General features: G+C 41.8%; 1 protein-coding gene across 5 annotated transcripts in view; it reads right to left on the bottom strand.

The window, feature by feature from the left end:
• ARMC3 (armadillo repeat containing 3) overlaps window positions 1-20725 on the bottom strand; it is a 113153-nt gene extending 92428 nt beyond the window's left edge. For 2 of the 5 annotated variants that reach the window (XM_073334228.1, XM_073334233.1), the window contains exons 1-5: window positions 20635-20719; window positions 16621-16665; window positions 12691-12739; window positions 7232-7349; window positions 3681-3806 (exon numbers count right to left, since the gene is read on the bottom strand). In XM_073334228.1, the coding sequence (XP_073190329.1) occupies window positions 3681-3806; window positions 7232-7349; window positions 12691-12738 (292 nt within the window). In that variant the 5' untranslated portion in view covers window position 12739; window positions 16621-16665; window positions 20635-20719. Of the gene's footprint in view, window positions 1-3680; window positions 3807-7231; window positions 7350-12690; window positions 12740-16620; window positions 16816-17481; window positions 17532-20634 lie in introns of those variants that run through there. The other 3 variants (XM_073334229.1, XM_073334230.1, XM_073334234.1) reach the window with 3 other exon arrangements.
• Between the last annotated feature and the right edge of the window lie 1681 nt (window positions 20726-22406).

The following is a 22406-nucleotide window of genomic DNA, read 5'->3' as shown; positions in this document are numbered from 1 at the left end:
CAGGGGTCTGGTGTCCTGCCTCTGTTACATCTGTAACAGAGAATAATGTCTCCTGGAATAAATTGGAGAGCCTTGAACAGAAAGTTCAAAATGTGAGTCAGAATGCCCCTCCACATATCGTATCTGTGGTGACATCCTCTCCTCATGGGTAGTGGAAGATGAAAAAGAGGTAGATCTCATGGAAACACGAGCAGGCCGTGACCCAATCAACCTTGCTACTGAGAGATGTCCAGAGGTTGCAAGGAGTGGAGATTCGGGTTCATTCGGTACCAAAAGATCTTTCAGGTACTGGAATTCCTGCACTACTGGCAGCACAACAGAACTCAATACCAACACCAATGATGCTGCAGAAGCTGTTGTGCGAGGCACTGACATCTGTACCAAGGCGGTTGAGGATTCCATTGAAGCCAGTCTCTTGGTAGTAACAATCTTTGGTACTGAGCCCTTTAGACCTGAGGAATGGAACTTAGTTGAATTCTTAGAATCCTTCACAGTACCTGAAGTACTTGGAGCCTCACTAGCACTCCTCTGGGGGTCTGAGGTTTCCAGTGACTGGATCTTCTTTGATGCAGAACTCTGTTCTCCTCCTCTTCTCTCTTCCTTATACTTTGAGTGGGAAGCTCTCAGTGTCACAGTTATAGACACCTCTCTCATAAAGAGTGTTGGATGCCTTCTTCCCCTTGGAAGCTCTCGATGACCACGATCTTGATGACGGGAACTGACAGAAGTGGAGGATCCCTATACTGGAGGGTTCTCTGCCCCTTGGTCAGCAGCCGGTCTCCAGGCTTGCTCCATCATTAACAGTTTCCCTATACTTTATTTCCCTGTTCTTCTGAGATCTTCCTTTAAAAGAAGAGCAGACCTTACACTTGTTGGGAATATCAGAGTCTTCCAAACAACGAATGAATTGGGAGTGCCTGTCGCTAAAAGGAATTGCTTCTTGACAAGAGAGGCACCTTTCAAAAGTCTGAGGAGCCTGATATCCCTGAAAGGAGAAAATTTGTTCAAGCCCCTCCATAAGGTAAAAAGAAAAAACACATTTTTTTTAAGAAAAGAACAAGGGAGAACAAGTGTTCCTACAACTATAAGGTACTAAACTTGCTACTACAATGACTAATTATAGAAGCCAAAACACTAATACAAGATGGAAGAGGTGCACAGTAAATTGACACATGCTAGACTCCATCTCTGGCCAAAGGTAGTTGAGAAGGAACTAAGGGCAGTTAATCCGTGCAGCCCTATACTATGCGCACATGCAGAATTCATGCCTCCCGCAGGCTTCCTTGCAGAAAAATGACTTTCTGATGGGGAAGCAAAGGGAAGCCGCAACAGCGGTCACACACTCCTCCCCGGCAGTGTGGGCATGTCATTTTGGGCACCCAGAGCAGCCAGTAGAGAGAGAAATCACTGCGGGGGAGGAAGGAGAGTGGGCTGGGGATGCTCCAGCCGGTGGCTCCTACCCTGCACCAGACTCAGTTCCTCTTCCCCTTTAAGAAATGTCCAGGGCCAGGTCGGACCCACCTCCAGAAACCTTCCCCAGCTGCAGGAAGCTCTGCATAGCCCCCTGCTTACTGTCCCCATCACTCGTCCGTCACAGGGGGCGAGGTAACTGTATGAGGAGCTGCTCCCCATCCACCCAACCCCCATGCATCTGGACCTCCCATACCCAAGCCCCAGTGCTGAGCCTCACCCCTCCACACCTATATTCCCCACCCTGCTGAGCCTCCCCCTGCATCCAGACCCCCGCTGAACCCCTCCCCTGTGCAGCAAGACCCCTCCCCCCATTAAGCTGCCTGCACCCAGAGTGTCCCATACAGAATCCTCTTACCCCACACCTGGATCCCCCCACACTAAGCCCCTCCATTCTTGGATCCTGCTGAGCTGAGCCTGCTTGCCCCACACCTGGATCAGGGCTAAGGCTGGGTGTGCATGAGAGATTCTGTCCCTCTCACTTGCTATCTTGGTGCACCTGGTTGGAGGGGCATGACACTGGGGCATTTCTGGGGCAGGCCTGGCCCTTGTGCTATGTCAGGGTCGGGTGCAGCCTCACCACCAATTCCATATCCCGAGGAGCGCTGCAGGGTGATCTTCCATCTCCAGGCAGCCAGTGGCCTGTGTTCCCCACTGCCATGCTGGAGCCTCCACATTTATTAGTGACAAATAAAATATTCAGAATTTTAAAATATTGTGGGCAGATTTTTTTTTTTAAGCAGAATTCCCTTAGGAGTATTATACAGCCTCAGTACAGGGCAAGAGGATATGTAGGGTGCATGAGCGGGCCAATCAGGCACTGCTATCAAAAATCTCCAATCAAAGGTGCAGGGATACATGCATACTTAATGTGGAGCATCCACAGGCACACTAATCAAAGAATACTTGCTTCTGACAAGTTATTTAACTTACTAGTTATTATAAAGATTTAGGCAGCAAACACCCAAACCTAACCTTGGGAATAAACAACAATTTGTTGTTTGGCAAGGATGAAGGGTTTTTTTTATTGCCCTAAAATAATCTTTGAAGAATTTGTTTTTCAAAGTAATCATTTTCTAATTTCCTGATGACACAGCACACATAGCAAATTTCATATCTGATTATCAAAAAATGTAATTTTTATGGATTTTGTAAAAACTATGACAAAGACATTTTGAGAGAGACTTTTAAAAGATAGTATTATTGTTGACCATTTGCTTAGCATAAACACAGACAACAGGAGACACAGGTTCAGGAGCTGACTTGAGACACCTACTTTTGAAACAGTTGATATCATAATATTATGATGCTGTGTTGCAGCCTATCAACATGTCACACAATGTTCATGTTTGTACTGGAGGAGAAACAGTTAGAGGTGAACATACATAAAAGGAAAGGACCTAGATGTTTATGGGGAAGATCCTTCAGACCTGACCTTGAGGCCACTGTTAGTTGGGAGTGTGTTCCAAAAATAAGGGGCAGTATGGAAGAAGGCATGATGATGAAAATGGGAAAACTTACAATGGAGTCAGTGAGAAAGAGGCTTGGTGCGGAGCAAAAGGGGCAAGAGGAAGAGTAGGAAGAAAACAGGTGGGGAACTGTGCAGTGCCTTGAAGGTCAGAACCAGAAGCTAGAACTTGGTATGGAAGGCAGAGGGCACAGTGAAAAGATTTAAATAGGGCATGACAGGAAAAAAAATTGGTCAGGTTACTTACAAAAAAGTGACATCGTCTGTGATACTAGCAGGGTGGAAACTTATAAGTGACTGTAAAAATACTATTTACTTATATCTTCTTATTTTCTTAGATAACTTATTTAACCATAGCTTTTGGTGGGGATGGTAAGCAGTAGCAAATTCTTTTTCCTCTATTTTCTATAAAAGGGGAGTGATCAAGCCTTTCTAGACATACTAGAATTCCAGTAGCTAGCCATTGGAATTTAGACCTAATTATCACATCAATATTAAATTGTTTGTGGTGAAGTGTATTTCTGGGGTGGTATATCACAGAAAATTGAGTTACACCAGAGATAAAGTTGGCCCTTTATTGTTGTTTTTTAAATTAGATATTTTTCATATTAGCAAAGAAACAAACATTAGTAGGATGTTTTAATTTGTATCAAAGTTTCATTTCACATGCCACCTATATCTGCATTAACTGTATTCCTACAAAATACAATTTAATGAAAAAAATTAAAAACGGAAGACTTACTATTAGAAGCCATGATCCCAAATACCATGGTGGCATTTCTGCGCACAAGTGGGTCTTCATGTGAGACTAGTTTAAATAAAGGTTCCACAGCTCCAAGACCAAGGAGTGTCACTTTGTTTTCATCACCTAAACAGTAATTAGGTTTAAATTCTGATATGAATTATTGAAAATACCTTACACCAGAATGCAACAAAAAACACTAATACTAATGCAATATACATACATATTAATATAAGGTATTATTGATATCAATCTCTTTATTGGATTACAGAATATATTTCAAATAGTACCAAAATGATCTAAAATAAAGCAGTCTAACATAACACAGTCATTAAAATTCTTTGATGGAATTATAGCCTTAAACACTGCAGTATTAAACACAATACACCACATGTAAATAAAAAAATGTGTGGTTCACAAGGATGCGATGTCACATCCAAAGCTGGATTAAAGCATAGGCACTAAAGGCCCAGGTCTAAGACCCCAGCTCTTGGAGTCATATGATCACCTCAGACTCCTCATGAAAATATAAAGTAAGTTTCTAGCCCATATGATCGTGAAGAAAGGTTTGAAAATGTGAACCAAGTGTAACTGCTTGTCTTCAGAGAGGCTGAAACAACAGCTCTGAAAGTTGTGCACTGCCCTATGCATCTCAATTGGGTGTTGATCGAAGGCCCACTAGGCTGGAGGGATACCACCAACACCAACCTAACAAAGGAGCAAGGAAAAAGCAAGATCCATGCCATTAACCCAAGGGTTCCCAAAGTTTTGCTGGTATGACCCCTACGGGAACCCCAGACAGCATGAAGGACACCATTTTGAAGAGCAAACTGACGTTCTCTGCACGGTCTGACCTCACACACTCCATACATACGAAGTCACACTGTGCAGAGGACACCATTTTGTACAGCAAAATGGTGTCCTCCATGCATCATGACCTTGCACGCACCGTACATAGAAATGGGTAGGGAGGGAGTGGAGGGAATGGAGTGGAGAGTGCTCTGTCCCTACTATGTGCTGGCCAAAGTAGCTGACCAGGCACACAATGAGGAGACAGCTGCTCCATTAAAAGGGGTGAAATAACTTACTCTACTGCATGCAAGTGGGAGCAGAGAAGAAATTGTTCTTGTGGCAGCGCAGCTACACACCAGGGGTGTATTCACTCAAGAAGTAACTCATGTTATCAGCACTCAAGTTACCCATCTCAAGTTAGCCTAGCTTAAGTGAGAGCAGCTACACTGTAAAGTAACACTCAAGCTGCTGTATTTGCACTGGTGCTGTACTCTCTCATGTGTGGTGCTAAGACTACTGGGGGCACAGCCTGTGGTTCTTAGCACTGCAGTAAGCGGAGTTGCTCCATCAATTATTTCCCAGTGAATTGTGGAAGAACTTGTCTGTCCCTTCAGGGCACATGGGGTGGGGGTGGGGGGACGACTATGGGAAGGCACTGGAGGACTAGCAGCACTTCAGTGGAGCTAGCCTGTGTCCACACTGCAGAGTTGTCATGTTAGCAGCTGATGAGTTGCGCTCACTCAGGTTTTAGCCTATACTCCCTCTTGGGCTAGCCAATTCAAATTAACTGCACCAGTGAACCTTTTTTTGTATGTGGATGGGACTCAGGTTATTACCTGAGTTAACTTTGCAGTGAAGACAAGCCCAACTACCTAGAATATGTCGCCACTGCAATCGGGGGCATGACTGCAGCTCAGGTAAGCATACATGCACTAGCTTTAATCTAGCTAGTGCAGCTAAAAATAGTGCAGATGCAATGGCATGGACCATGATGTGGGCTAGAAAAGTGAGCATGTACCTAGGTTTCTGGGTGGGCTTGTATAACCTGTGCTGAATCTTCACTGCTATTTTTAGCTGTGCTGGCTAGATTAAAGCTCGCACAAATATGCCTACCTGAACTGCAATGACATCTCCAACTGCAGTGCAGACACACCCCTATTCAGGGCTGATTGCAAAAGTACACTCTAGCCTGCTTGTTAGGATATAGATATTCAGGTCTGTCTGCAAAGGCTTATACTTTAAGAATTTAGGTGTATTCTTATCACTTAGCTAGTTATAGAGGTATAAAAGAAAGAATCAAAATCACTGTCTGCCAGTGTAAGGGCCTTAAGGCAGTAATTTTGATTCTTTCTTTAAATCTCTATAACTAGCTAAGTGATAAGAATACACCTAAATTCTTAAAGTATAGGCCTTTGCAGACAGACCTGAATATCTATATCCTAACACCACTGTGGGGTCAGAAGAACATTCACATCAATAATCTGTTAAATAGTTAATTTAGCAGAAACAACAAACTAATATATTTGTTATTTTTGGACATGATGGCAGATACAGTATTGTTGCAGTGAGCAAAGGGATAGCTGTCAAGAGCTGTTGGGGTGGGGAACAAGGAATTCAACCCCCTCTCCTCAAATTTACAGTAATCTCTGCCCTGCACAAAATATTGCTGCATCTCCTCCTCAGAACCTAAAGCCTCAACTGCATATTGTTTACCAAGCCCAGCCTGCATACCTTCCAGCATTCCAGAAACCCCAAATGCTCCCTAGCCAGCAGTCAAAAGCTTCAGCTTTTCTCTAACAACTTTAACAATGTCATCAATGTCTGTCAATACAAAAATCTGCAGCCCACAGAAACCTTACAATTTAGGGCAACATAAAATAGATGGAATATCATATAAAAATAAATTAAACTAAAGATGCCACTACAGTACACTAATTAGACTAGACTGGGTGGAGTGGAGTGAGTGGGAGAGAATTTGGGAAAGGCAGGGTCACATAATTGTGGGTTCCTTTATTCATTATTATTATTATTATTATTATTACCATAAGACCTAGGAGCCCCAGTCAAAAACCAGGACCTCATTTTGTTAGGCCATTTTTTCGGTTCTGTAAAAACCCAGAACAAAAACATGGCCCTGCCCCGATTTATGTTTGATGTGCCACACACATAGTGCCTTTATTACATATATAATTTAAACAAAAACATTTAGGGGATTTGAAATATTAGACACTTGTTTGATTCCCAAACATGTAGCAATGATTGAGGCTGGTTGTTCTCATGAGGATCTTCTACTATGGAAGTACTGTTCTTGAAAAAAAGAAAAGTAAAGAAAAAAAAAGATTAAATGCAAAATAAAAAAACAAGGAAACAAACAAATTCCCAGAGACACACACACAAAAAGCTTGAAATAACTATTTCTCCAATTTAAATTATGTACCGCTATAGCAAATTGTCATATGCAAAGAAAGAATTTCTTGTTTTCCAAGATGCCACAATCTCATGCTCAAGATAAAACAGATTTAGACTATCCTACATTCAGGGTAAGTTTTATTATTAAAAGATACAAAAAAATTGACTTCATGCAGAACACAGGACTTCCTTATAACTGTAAATAATACATGAGAAATATTTTACAAAATTCCAATAGGAGCATTTACTGCCAAGCAGGATAGTTAAAGTATGGAAACTAAAAAAATGCCGGACAACTAGTCTAGGAAACGTAGGAAATGTGGAGAGAGACTGATCATGAAAAGACAAACCTTTTGATGCAAATTTATATATAGCATCACACGCTTTAGCCAAAACTTCCTCTTCTGGAGAATTAAGCATCAGCACCACTGTTGCTGCTTTTTTGCTTTCAATCGATAAAGGGTCAAACTACAAATACAAAAGAGAAGAGAATTTTCTCAGTCATACTAAGCCTTACTGTTCAATGCAGCAGCCCACTATATATATATATATATTTAAATCAGACTTGATCCAGTCTGAGATTTATAGGCCAGCTAAATATGTTTAAATGGGTTTTCCATATACTCAATAGGATTCAGGGATATTTTTTCATCTTTCCTAATAACAGCTTGAGCTTCTGCTGAAAGATAAGAGGGCAAAAACTCACCTTTAAAATTGCTAATTTAACACAAAATTATAAATTCAGTGAAACTAATTATACAGATGACACACACAAAGTTTTATTAAATTACTTACCAACAAGAGTACTTACTCACTCACTCTGCTGATCTCTGAAGGAGGTCAGTGGTTTTTGATTTGACACCTATATTCCCACACCACCTGCACCTATATCCCACCCAGCCAGATCTCAGATCTCTGGGCAGCAAGCCATTCTGCCCAAAAGCCAGCAGCACCTGTGCTTTGCTTTCTCTCCAAAGACTATGAACAGTATATTGCCAGCAGTTTCAAGTTACCACAAAGCTCCTTCTAAGCAAGCACACGTATTCTAAAAGTAAAAGGATTATAGCAAAAACATAATAAAAACAATAATCAGATTTAAACACACTAAACATACCAGGAGTCACCCATCAGATTTATCGGGCTCGAGTAGGCCACAGTCTTTCCAATCCTCCCCTAAGGACTGGGGCCCCCATTGGACAAAAGGTTCTGTCCATTTGCTGGATCAGAAAGAAGGCCCTAAGTCAGTTCAAACCCAGCCTTTTTATATCAAAAGCCCTTTGTCTGTTGGTCTCTGGAAAACCGTGTTTGAACCAGTCCGTGCAAGCCTCCTTGGGGAGAGGGTACCTCCCTGGAGAGGTTTACAACCTGAGTGATTCATCTTAGTCATGCCCCACTGTTTTTGACTCCTAGAGGAGCTGTGATAACTCTCCCCTCTGGAATTGTACACAATCCCTGACCCACAGTGATACATAACCTTAGTACAATATGTTCCCCAAAGAGATTATAGGTGGTTGCAATAACAGTCACAGTGTGTTTGGCAAATACCCATCTGATAAAATGTGTGAAATCCTGGCTCCACTGAAGTCATTGACTTAAATGAGACCAAGACTACATCATATGTGAAAACTCTGGGAAAATCTTCACACTTCCTTGTATAATCAGAAAGTCCTGAAGACAGCAGTAACTATGTGATTTCATCATGCAGAAGAGGTGAAAATTTTGACAGCGATTTCTGCAACTCTGATGCTGCAATAGCAGCCACTAAGCAGCATGTGGGGAGAATTCTCTGAAGAGCACACCCGTGTAAGGAACCCATGTACTCACATGTTGCATGGGGAATAGGTTTTGCCCTGGTGCACATGCTCCTGCACTCCTACATTGTGGTAGTTTTTTAAAAATAAAATGATCCTTCCTGTGCTATCTTTTCCCAAGATCCCTTGTTAAACACCTGCTCTTCATGATCTTATGCTAGTTGGAGCATTACCCTGACGCGGTCTCTATTCAGATAGCTGGAAGTGGTACAAGTGTTCATTTCCATTTCTGACCTCTCTTATATAGAAAGAAACCTTCTATCAAATCCAGCTGCTCTGACTCTCTTAACAGACTCTTTGAAACTGACATAGTTTGAGAAAGGGCAATTTTTTAAAAAGCCTTTTGTTCTTTATTTAGACTGAAGCATTTTTGAAGACTTTAAAATTCAACCACGAACAAAAAATAAGCTTTTTTTTTTGGCTTTAACATACAATTTTTGTGACTTTGGGAAAACAGTCTTCTGTCCCGGCCATATCACATTCAATGACTGTGTCAGAGTATCTGTGTTAAAGGGGCTAATATATAGCAGACTGCTAAAGTCAGGAAGATTTCCTAATCCACAAATGTATTTTTATTTAAAATTTAGTAAATTAAAGCATTTAAAATACAAATCATGGCATATCTAATATACAAGTTATATATTGTATTAGTACTAGCATTCTATTAAATATATCTATACCATATAATTACACACTTTAAACCATTTATTATTTGTGTTGCTATACTACTCTTTAGTGCCTTTTCATATTACTAATACATCAGAGGTCCATGTTGCTAAATAATCCTGAACATTGAGGTCACCGAAATGTATATACATAGCTCATCAGTCAAGGATATCACTTAGGACCAGGTAGATCACTCAGATCTTGCCCTGAACTGCAGGATGTGCTAGAAGAGGGCAGATGAGGGTACAGGAAGCTTTTTGTCCCCTATCCTCAGTGTACATGTGCAGAAGTAAGACAAAATATGCTCCTAGGACCCAATCCTACAAACTCCTCCTCGCAAAACTAGTCCTTACCATGTCATTAATTCCATTGACTTCAATGGGGCAACTCACATGAGTAAAAGTCTGCAGGACTGGCCCCCTAGAACTCCCTTGAATGCTATGAGGGGATTGCTTGGCTAAGGCACCTGTCTGTGCTTATGCCCATCAAGCGATGTTGTCAGCTGGCTTGACAATATGGCCCAGCAACCCCCACATAGTTCATGCTGTGATCGGCATCGGGCATGGGAAGTAGTGCAATTAGTTAATCCTCACAGCAGCTCTATGAGGTATGAGCATAGTGAGCCAAATTCTGATCCCAATGTGCAGCCCAAAGGACAGCTCTATATGCTGGGGATCTATACGGGAATCTTTTCCCTAGGCTGTAGAGAGGCAATACAGCCATTCCATGGCCTCTACAACAGCCTCACAGCTGCAACAGCCTATGTGGTTGGTTCACTCTCCCTGCATGGCAAATGGCCACAGGGCAGTTGAGGATCTCTTGCCACACCTTCACTCTTCTCCTGTCCCAACCAAAAAATCTCTCTGTGTGCTGGGACATAGGAAACCCCTATAGAGAAGAGCTATGTGGTAAACACAGGATATAACCATTCTGAGAGTCAGACAATCCTGTCCCGTCCCACCCCTTTCCAATTGCTGGATCAGGGCCCTTTGATGCAGTGGAGATTTAAGAGATTAATGTCATATCCCTCATTTCTACTTCTACTAAGGTGACTACATAGCAAGTGTGAAAAATCGGGATGGGGTGGGGGGTAATAGGTGCCTATATAAGAAAGAGCCCTAAATATTGCATCTGTCCCTATAAAATCGGGACATCTGGTCACCCGAACTTCTACATTTATATTTCAGCTTGTAAAGGTTTGGGAGCCTTTAGGGTGAAGGGCTCTATATATTGTAAATGTAAACTATTGATAGATTCTAAGGCCAGAAGGGACCATTGTGATGATCTAGTCTGATCTCCTGGCCATAGAATACCACAAAATAATTCCTACAGCATATCTTTTAGGAAAACATCCAATCTTGATTTAAACATTGTAAGTAATGGAGAATCCACCCCAACTCTTGGTAACTTGTTCCCAACTGTTAAAAATGTATGCATTACTATTATTATACTACATCTATACTAAGCAGATATGACAAATTGAGCTGATAACCAATAACAGATATATATACACCACCCTCCAAAATATTCTGCTATCTGAAGTCTAGCTGGGACTTTTAGCAAACAGCCCGTAGGAAGGAGCAGTGCGGAGCTTGGAGGGAGGTAGGAAATCATCTGTGACACTTCTTCATGGGACACAGCCATCATAATTCCTCAGGTGCACAGCTAGCTCTGCTGGCCAACACATGAGAGGGTGGGAGGCAAAACCATAGCTCTGAACCGATTTTTCTTGGATTTTAGTTTTGTAATTTTAAATAAGTGGGCAGGTGCTAAAAGTCTGTCTGAGCACTTTTTATTTTAACTTGAAAGGAAATAAATAAAAACCTAAAAGAATACTCCTTGTCCCTTTCCACCCAGCTGTGCCTGGAGGATGCATCTGTGGCACAGCCTCTGCGCTCCCTCAGGAGCTGTGGCTGTGATTTGGGCTTCCCTGATCCAGGCTACATAAAGGAGGAATTTTTGCTCCCTTCCCTCACCCCTGTGCAACTGCATTAGACATAGCCTTGAGCGATTTCTCTATAGCTTTAGGTTGTGTGCTTCTATAAACATTTGGCTAGAAGGTAAAGATATAAACAATACTGGAATAAATCATAACCTCACTTTTTTCTGAAACTTCAGAACTTCAGAAACTTAGGCTTCTTGAAATTGTCATAGGCAATTGCAGACCTTGCAATGATATTAGGCTTTGAACGGAAGGGTGATTTACAGTTAACATTCTAATGAGCCACCTATTGAAGAGGGAGGGTCACTTTCAGCCCTGGTGAAAGCTAGAGAAACTCCACTGACTTCCAGAGTTGGGCCTGTCTATAAAAGGGATGAATCTGGTCCAAATATTTAGCTGTGGTGATGAAGTGGTAGATATAGAATTATAGATTCTGAGGCCAGAAGGGAGAATTGTGCTCATCAAGTCTGACCCATAAATAAATATTTATTTTAAAAAATTCAGTCCTGATTTTAAAATGGCCAGTGATGGAGAATTTACCAAAACCCTTGGCAAATTGTTCCACCAGTTAATTACCCTCACTATTTCAAAAATGTACACTTTATTTCCAGTCTGAATGTCTCTAGCTTGAACTTCTAGCCATTGGATCATGTTATACCTTTGTCTGCTAGACTGAAGAAACCATTATCAAATATTTGTTTCCCATTTAGAGTCTTATAACCTGTGATCAAGTCGCCTCATAACCTTCTCTTTGTTATGCTAAATAAACTCAGCTCCTTGAATCTATCAGTATAAGGCATGTTTTCTAATCCTTTAATCATTCTCATGGTTCTTCTCAAAACCCTCTCCAACTTATCAATATTTTTCTTGAATTTTGGATGAATCTTGAATGAAGAAAACTGAGCTGTTTCTCATGGGGGGAGTTGATAACACAGAATCCACAGTGCTAGAGCTTGAAACATCTGTAAATCATTGAGGTGTGTCCAGTAACAGAGCCATCCACGCTGCTACACAACTAACCCCATTGAGATGAGAATGTGCCAGCTCGACAGTTTGAACGCCATGGAGTTTTTGGTTCTTTCCCCCTTCCTCTGATGTTTACAGTGGGAGGAGAGCATATAGACTTTAGAGAAAAATGAAGCTTGGATTGTTTCATACATTACTGTTTATAAACCCCGCCAAAGATAACATTCTTCATAAAAACAACACATGCCTGTTCACTGTTTTGCATACTGTCCAAAGAAAGCATAAATGGGATCATCTTTATGAGACATTTTTAGAATGCATGCGGAAGTTAGTGGGAGTAAGGGACTATGCAAGAAGGGTATGATTGGAGCCTATAATTGTGTAATATGTTCATTTCACAGCACATAGCATTTTATAAACTTACCACATCCTTGGGAGGAGGCTCCACTTCCTTCTTTACTTTTTTACCCATTCTAAAAACAAACAAAAAAACAAAAGCAGTTAATAAACAAACAAGTGATGTTGTGTGTCTTAGGACCTAGTTCACCAGGGATGTTGTACAGAAGCTTTTAAGACAGGCTCTCCCACCTGTTTGACCTACCTAGCCAGTCTAGACAAATCTTAGAGGACTCTTTTGCACGGAGCAATAGTAATTTCTTTGGCTGAAAGTCATCCCTCAAAGGCAGCAATATTATATTTGTGCCACAGAACAAACTTCTTAACACTTGATCACACCTGGAGAAGCTTAAATGCCAACTCAATATACCTCTGAAAAGTGATGAAGAAAGAGATACGAGATTGGAAGGCAATGTGATACTACAAGGTCAGGTTGTAGTGGTAGTTGTTGTTTCCATATAGGAAATATATTAAGGATTAACTTTTCTGTAGGTTTAGGTTCACAAGCATGCACAAAACTGTGCACCCATTTATTACAACTGTACATGAAAATGGGCGTTTAGTTGCATAAATGTATTTTTCCATGGATGGTTGCAGTAATTACCCATACAAATATAGACAGACAACTCTATGAAGACACTCTGGCATTTACAAGCAGTGGAATAACAACACTCTTTGACTGTTGATAAGGGCAGATTAGCCCCTGGAAGCAGAAAGGGAAAAGACGACAGAACAAATTATTTAATAAAACTCCAGAGCCTGTTTCTCCGCTGCCTTCTACCTTGTGTAGTCATATGCATCTGTGAAAAGTGAGTGTAACATACTTCAATTCTGACTTGACAGTGTTTTCATTCACTTTATACAGAGATCGATAATTACACAAGGTTCAAGGCAGTGAAGAATCAAGTACTTATAATTTTATCATGGGATTTTACTCAGAATGCAGATGAATATGCAAGTAATGCTGCACTTCCCTACACTATTCAGAGAGTTTTTGGGTCCTTGATAATGTTAAAAAGCAGTATGATCCATATGAATGAGCTTTAGTATGAAGGAATCGTATATTCAGTGGGCTAACAGCCTTTGGCCTCACTTCAGGAGCTTAATTACCCTACACAGACAGTTACTTCACCACTACAGTGACTATCCTGGGTTTCAGTACATTCTGTCATCAAATAGTATCATCAGTTTAGTTACCAAAAAGCTCCCTTTGTTTAGTGGCCACTTTCTGCTAATTAAAAAAATGTGAATTTTATATTGAATTGTCTCAGTCAATTGGGGTGAATAGAGGTGGAAAAGATATCGACCCACAATTTTTAGAGCTGGTCAGGAATTTTCAGACAAGACAGCTTTTCATCTAAAAGTGCCAATTTGTCAAAACTTCAAACTCTTCCAGTTAAAGGGGGAGTAATGACAAAATCCTTTTTCAGGAAGGTTTCTCAGATCCAGGATGGAATTCCTGCTAACAGTGAGCCCATCACCAAGAGCCTGGCGGTTATGGCACTCACCTGGGATACAAAAAATTGGGAGAACTAAGTTTAAGTCCTTACTCTGCCTGATTTAGAGCAGAGACTTGAACCCAAGCCTCCCAAGCCACAGGTGTATTCCCTAACTATAGGGCCACAGAGTCTATTGCTTTTATTCTGGCCCAATGAATATTTAATAATTTATAAAAAGGGGAGCAGCTCCAGCACCTGAGAGACCCACGCTATAATAGCTTGTTGGGTAGAGCATTCAATCAGGCAAAGCAGGGAGCTGAGCCTAAATCCCCCATGTCTCTTGCATGCCCTTTGGGTACCATAACCACCAGGCTATTCTGGGGGCGGGAATGTTACTCTCCACAATAAATTTCAAGAGGTCTCAGGCTCATCCTGCTGCAGAACAAAGGAAGTTTTTCAACAGCATGTTTTCCTGCCCCATGACAATTTTCAATTTCCCAGCCAGTTCTAATGGCTATTCCTCAGTAATGCAGATCCCTGTTGCTTGCTGACTGGATGGTCAATCTGCATATTGACCATATGGCTATTTCTCAATAATAACATAGCATGCATATTCTTGGGCTCTGACTTCCTAATGCCCTCAGCCATATATGTCCACAACACAACTGTCTGCTTCTGATCCTCATTCTTCCTGACCCCTTTCAACTTTCCCTCCTGTACCTTCTTGCTCCTGATAAAGGCTAAGAATTCCACACACATAGATAGATTCCTATCATATGAGATTACAGTCTAACACTTTACCTTATTTTGAATGTTTTTTAAATTGTTTCTGATGATATTTGCAGACAGATTCTCTGGTAGGGTATATCAACCTAAACCAGGCAGATTTGGTTTCAGAAGGACTCCCCATACTGTGGAGAGTCCTCCGGTGGTGTAGCGTTGTTGGAATGAAGGAAGCATGGATGGAGGAAAGGTCGCAAGGCTGGGATATCTTATGTCCTGGTGATCCCCTGCCTTCCAGAACAAGTCCTGGGGACTGCAGGCAGCTGGCATAAAGTAGAGCAGTCTTAAGGCACAGGATTTTCCACACAAAATGCTGTAGTGTGAATTTATTTCAGAGGTTGTTTTCCATTCCTGTTGCTATAACTGTCAGCTATTTTCCCCTTTGCTTTTCTTTGCATTCTGACTAACCCTTGCACCCACTCAACCAACCTTTGTTTCATTCTCTCATCACCATACCTGTGATATCACGGCTTCATAAAGACAAATGAGGGATTTTACATTTTAGTCAACTGTTAGCTAAGGGAAGTAGCTACACCAAAAAACAAGTAATAGTGAGAAGTGCAGTTTCTGCCAATTTCCACTGCTCAGCCCCTGGACTAAAAAAACTGTATTCCAGTTTTAAGTATATGCAAAATTCAACAAACTTTCCCCAGCTGAAAATACAGTGCCTTGTTCTCATGTGCTTACTCAGTAGCTTTTTATAGTCTGTAAAGTAGTTTGCCTAACTGGTTTATGTAGTAAGGTCCTTTTAAGGTTAGAATGAAAGGAAAATGCAACACATCTAACTGAAAGAGAATACACTCCTGTTCTTTAACAGTCTTACTATTTTTTATTCTCCATTGTTTCTAATGTTATTTTAAAAGCTTGAAAATGAATGTATTTTAATTATTTTATTAATTAATTTAATTATTCAATTAAATATTTAGAATACAGACACCCTTCCCGTGAGATTATAACTTTAATTGTGGCCAAATTTTGGGTCTAAACTACTTGTCAATATGTCCCTTTTAAAGATGGAACTCTATATTAATAAAAAAGCAGTATCACCAATTTGAATTTGAGAACCTAGTAAAGGATCTTTTAACCACAGTGATGCAGAAAATTGCTCTCTCATTCTAAAAGCTGTTACCATCACAAGTCCTACACTTTTCCTAAATTACTTGAGATCAAAGAATTAAGGGCATAAAAAGGGCTTTTAATAACTTAGTCAAGTATAAAATTAATATTCTATGACAACTGGCTTTTTTATACTGAGGAGTAACACATAGTACAAGTGAATTTTCAATGCATCATTCCCCAATAAATTTGAGGATTAAATGAGTGTGAAGAAATAGTTTTCCTTTCCACTAATTCATAGCAGAGTGATGGATGACAAGTGAACTGTAAGGAAAATAGTCTGTAAAACTTGCTCTGAAAAATGTGAAAAGATCCATTGAAATTTGCAGTGTTCAAACACACTCTCAAATCCTAACTGTTCCTATACAGTACCAGATGTCTACTTCTACTCCCAAACCCAAACACGTCAGTTTGTATCCACAAACAAAAACTTACACCATGGTGGGATCAGATATTTGCACTTACAAAGCTACTAACTGGCTCCAGTGCTTCCCTTCACCCATTATCTAAAACTCAAATGACAGAAGGAACAGCCTAAGACCCTGCAAGCCCTGAGCAGCAGTGAGCTGTGAGACAAAGCAAAGGAATAAGAAAAAAGCACTGCCAGATGTGGAACTTACCTCTTTGTCAAGAAATCAGAGGTCAGTTCTGGGGGCAATTACTTCCTGTGGAGATGGGGTAGAGAGAGAAGAATGTAAGGATAACTTCTGAGCAGTTATTTATCACTTGATCCACTTCTGGAGCTGACAGTGCCCTTCTCTAGGAGAGCTTGTGGCTGTGTTACTGCAACCTTTGCCACCAGCTTCAAGTTTTTCCTAAGAAGGACCCAGAAATGTATTATTTTTCTTCAAAATGTTAATTAGTTTGACTTAATTAAAATGAAAACTAATTAGACTAGATAAAGTCTAGGTATTTCTTCTCCATTATAGAAATCCAACCCTTTCTTTCTGTCCCAACAGCTAAAATGCTTGTCATCTCCTGCCTTGATTACTACAGCCTAGCCTACCAAAACAAGTTTAAACTTCTCATCTTTACCACCAAGGCACTGTATAACTGTGCCCAGCCTACATCTCAGGTCTCATTTCATACTGCTCCAACAGTAATGCCCACCCTGCAACTCCCTTTCTTTCCTTCTCCAACTCCCATCATTGAACTTTCTTACATCCTGTCCCCTATGTATGAACAAACCTCCCAAACCCAGTACACCAGGCCCTCACTCTCTCTTCATTCAAACTGGCTTCCTCCCTTCAGACAGCAACTCCTTCACTCTGCTCCAATTGAAAGCATGTTGCTGTAGGTTCTGGGGATGGGGGCCCTCTTGAGACAGTACTGCTCCTTCCCTTCCTTAATCTCTGTGTGGGATCATCTGTAAATCCTACCACACAGTTCTTTTTATTTGCCTTCTGATTTTTGAACCTTTAGTGTCCACTTGAATAATATTTTCAAGCTTTTCATCACAACCATAAGGGCTAGAAACTTACTTATTTTTTCATGGAAGCTGAGATTCTCACATGACTCCAGGATCTGGGGTCTTAAAAATACACAAATATCATAAGACTTGTGATAAAAATCACAGGAGTTGGCAATACTAACAGTGATTGGTAGGGTTACCTTTTTCCATGTTGCTCCCCAAACATACTTTAGACCTCTTCTGAAGAGAGCCCCTCAAAGCACTTGGTGAGAGGGTATTTCAGTCTTCATCCTCACTGAACCCTTGGATTTTGAAACCATCAATTGGGTACCAATTGCAAGGATTTTCTATTGTGACATTTTTTCACTAAGAATGAATCTTGTCTACCAATTCGTTTCAGATAAATCAACAAAACAGCCAATGACACCAATCTGGGCCTTGGCCTCAGAAACCACACATTGGGCTCAAATCTGAGCAGGCATCCTAGATGCACAAGGATCTGTATGCCCTTTAGCAACCTTCTATGCCACTCATCCTGTGACAAAAATAGTATATTAAAAAAGTACTGAACTATTACATTTTATTTTCAGAAAAACTCAAAATAAAATGTTTATCACGAGGACACAGAGACTAGTAGGTGAGTCACTCAAACCCTGTCCATGTGCAGCTGAAAACATTCAAGTCATGTCCTATTAAGACTGTAGGCTATTTGAGGCAAAAATGGTGTCTTTCTCTGTTTTGTATAGTATAAAGCATAATATGTGATTAATAAATGAAGAAATTGAATTAATGGGTAGAAATGAGAGAAAAAGAAAACAGCAACAGGGTTTGTTAGGCACAGAAAAATTTCCATACTGGATCACAACAGGTCCATGGAGTCTAGTATCCTGCCTCTCACAGTGGCATGTACCAAATACTTCAGATGAAGTTGCATGAAACCTGCCCTCAGATCAGTCTTCCGAACTTGCAACTGTTAGTGGTTTGCTAATTCCTTGAAGCATGAGGGTTTCTATCTCTAACAGTTTTTTTAATCTAACACAATTGTGGATGTTCTTATTAGCTATAGAAATGTTTATTCCCTTTTTTCATTCTATTCTATTCTGAGCCTCCATGATATGTTGTGGCAACGAGTTCCACAAGTCAAGTATGTATTATGTAAACATGATTTCATTAGTTTTAAATTTGTTGCTTTTCAATTTCATAGACCATTCCCTTTTTCTTGTATTTTAAGGCTGAGTAAATATATGTACTTGATTTATCTTTTCTATACACTATTCATTTTATTTATATCCTTCTTTATTGTTCTCTCTGAACTGTCACCTCTCAAAACAGGCCTTCCCCACCCCACCCCAAATCTCTTCATTTAGCAGTCTTTCCAAGCCTCTAATCATATTTGTTGGCTGTCTTTCACCTCCTTCAATGTCTGTTATATCTTTTTCAGATATGATGACCAGAAATGAATACAGCATTCCAGTTTCCTTTGTACTAATGGCTTCTAACATGGCATCATAAAATTTTAGGTTCTACCAAGTTCCTTGAGCGGAAGTTTTCATCGAGCTGTCCACAACGTTAATAAGTCGTTTCCCCGAGTGGTTACAGATAATTTAGAACACATTAATGTGACTGCAAAGTTCAAACTATTTCTTCCAGTGTGCATTACCTTGCATTTATCAACAATGACTTCCACCTGCCATAGAGCAGCCCTTCACCTAGCTTTGTTATGTCACTCAGGAGTTCCTCACAATCTTCTTAAATCTTGATAAAACTAAATAATTTTGTCTCATCTCCAAATTTTGCCATCTCACTGTTCTCTCCCTTTTCCAAATAATTAACTAACATATTACATAACACCAGACCTAGTATATATCCTTGGAGAATCCAAGCTGTGACAATTTGAATGAGGGAGATTTTTAAAAATTACGTGTGAGATTTTAAATGTCACGTTGAGACACACAGCAAAATCCCTCATCCCAAGAGAGAGAGACTTGAAGAAGACCTGCTTTAATATGAATCTAAAATAAATGAGACGTGGCAGTTATGCAATCACTTTCTGTACATTAGCAGCAGGATATTTTTAATACTCAAGTCAAGGAGTGTCTGCCACTACCTCACAAGCAAGCCATTTTAAAGGGTCATATAAATCAGAGGTTCCTAACTTTTCAGGCAGCTGTGCCAGTTTACTAAACTATGATCCTGATGGTAACAAACAGTGCCTCTTGGTTCCCATTTCAGTTGTGTACGTTCTCACAGTTTTTCACAAAGTTGCCAACTCTTAAGATTTTATCACAAGTATTGCAACATTTGGTGTTTTTCTTAAAGCCCTTTCTACTGGAGTCATGTGAGTATCTGAGAATCTCAGCTTTTATTTTATTTTTAAAGTAATTTCTATCCCTCGTGGTTGTGGAGAAAAGCTTGAAAATGGGAACTCTAAAAGTTCAAAAGCCAGAAGGAAAATAAAAATAATGTAAAATTAATATTTTAAAGACTCATTTTTAGGCGACTTTGACCCTTGATTTTTGAATGCCTGGAGTTCACACATGACCACAAGCCACCCAAGAGAACAGAGTAGCCACAAATGAATGGGAAGCAGGCAGAGACTCCAGGTTACTAAAAAAAAAGAAAAGGAGTACTTGTGGCACCTTAGAGACTCCCAATTTATTTGAGCATAAGCTTTCATTAGCTACAGCTCACTTCATCGAATGCTGTAGCTCACGAAAGCTTATGCTCTAATAAATTGGTTAGTCTCTAAGGTGCCACAAGTCCTCCTTTTCTTTTTGCGGATACAGACTAACAGCTGCGACTCTGAAACAGGTTACTAGAGTTCACCATTAAGGGTCTGATCTAGCTCCCCTTAAAGACAAGAGAACAGAAAGAACTCCTATTGACTTCAGCAGGATTTGGACTGGATCCAGAAAGAGGCAATTTAGAGTACCAGTCCCAGAAGCCTGAAGTGCCAGCTGCTAACATGATAGACCACTTGTTGAGAACTACTAATGAAGACTGGAAAATTATTCGCTTAAGGGACAGCAATGCAGGCAGAGACACGGCAAGGGCAGGACTGAGGCGGGCAGACAGACAGACATTACACCTCCCCCACACATGACACACACGAGCGGTGTCGGCCACTCTCCCCCACCCCGACAGACAGACAGACAGACAGACAGACACCCCCCTCTCCCCACCACGCCGGCTCGCCCAGCCCCGCGGGGAACGTGCCACTCACCCGCGGCGAGGGGTGCCCACTGCCCAGGGGTGCCGCCGGGGCCTATCGCCAGCGCTCTCCCCCGCCTCGCTGTTGTTTGCCGGTTGCTAGGGAACGCCGAACGTGCCCGCGGCGCACGCTCCCGGGGCTCCCTCTGGCGACAGAGGGAGGGAGGAGGCAGCGCCGAGGCTTGTGGCGCATGCGCACGCGACCGTGTCGCGGGGTCGTATCTCGCGTCGCGGGTCGGGTTGCCTGGGGCTGGCAGCTGATGCTGCGGTTAGCGGCGCACGAGGACGGGTCTGAGTCCGGTGCATTAAGTGGCGGGGGGGAGCGATCGCTCCCCCCATATGCAGCCCCTTTGGGAGGAGGCCCGGCTCCCTGCCCCAGCCGCTGGGAGGTTTCAAAGCGCGGGCCCTGGGGCCGCCCAGCGACGCTGCTCCCGAAGCTGGGGCTGCGCAGGGAAGGGGAGGGAGCGGGGCTGAGCGGTAAAACCAGGGCTGGGGGTAGGAGCCGGGGCTGAGACGAGGGCAGAGGGGAAATCCCCTGCCAGGGAGGTGGGGGGCGAGCGGGTGAAAGTGACCCAGATGCGGTGAGCCAGCCGCTTCCCCCTCCACAGGACGGCGCAGCTGCGCGCCCACGGCCCAGGGCTGTGCTGCAAGGCGCGCCGCCTGCCCGGCAGCTCGTCCCTCCCTCTCTGATAGGATGTATTGAGCTGCTAAGGGAAGCTTCGCAGAAAGAAAAGGAGTACTTGTGGCACCTTAGAGACTAACCAATTTATTAGAGCATAAGCTTTCGTGAGCTACAGCTCACTTCATCAGATGCATGCCCGTGGAAACTGCAGCAGACTTTATATATACACAGAGAATATGAAAAAATACCTCCTCCCACCCCATTGTGCAGCTGGTAATAGCTTATCTAAAGTATAGATGGGCCATTTCCAGCACAAATCCAGGTTTTCTCACCCTCCACCCCCCCCCCCCCACACAAATTCACTCTCCTGCTGGTGATAGCCCATCCAAAGTGACAACTCTTTACACAATGTGCATGATAATAAAGTTGGGCCATTTCCTGCACAAATCCAGGTTCTCTCACCCCCTCACCCCCCTCCCAAAAACCACACACACAAACTCACTATCCTGCTGGTAATAGCTCATCCAAAGTGACCATTCTCCCTACAATGTGCATAATTAAGGTGGGCCATTTCCAGCACAAATCCAGGTTTTCTCACATCCCCCCCACCCCCATACGCACACAAACTCACTCTCCTGCTGGTAATAGCTCATCCAAACTGACCACTCTCCAAGTTTAAATCCAAGTTAAACCAGAACATGTGGGGGGGGGGGGTAGGAAAAAACAAGAGGAAATAGGCTACCTTGCATAATGACTTAGCCACTCCCAGTCTCTATTTAAGCCTAAATTAATAGTATCCAATTTGCAAATGAATTCCAATTCAGCAGTTTCTCGCTGGAGTCTGGATTTGAAGTTTTTTTGTTTTAAGATAGCGACCTTCATGTCTGTGATTGCGTGACCAGAGAGATTGAAGTGTTCTCCGACTGGTTTATGAATGTTATAATTCTTGACATCTGATTTGTGTCCATTTATTCTTTTACGTAGAGACTGTCCAGTTTGACCAATGTACATGGCAGAGGGGCATTGCTGGCACATGATGGCATATATCACATTGGTGGATGTGCAGGTATACGAGCCTCTGATAGTGTGGCTGATGTTATTAGGCCCTGTGATGGTGTTAGGAACACTATCCCCGATAATGTCACGGCTAACCTGGTGGCTGA

The sequence above is a fragment of the Lepidochelys kempii genome, chromosome 2 (genome assembly GCF_965140285.1).
Source record: "Lepidochelys kempii isolate rLepKem1 chromosome 2, rLepKem1.hap1, whole genome shotgun sequence".
In the NCBI taxonomy this organism is placed as follows: Eukaryota; Metazoa; Chordata; order Testudines; family Cheloniidae; genus Lepidochelys; species Lepidochelys kempii.
The sequence above is the reverse complement of the archived record's forward strand: the minus strand, read 5'-3'. Positions and strand labels throughout refer to the sequence as shown.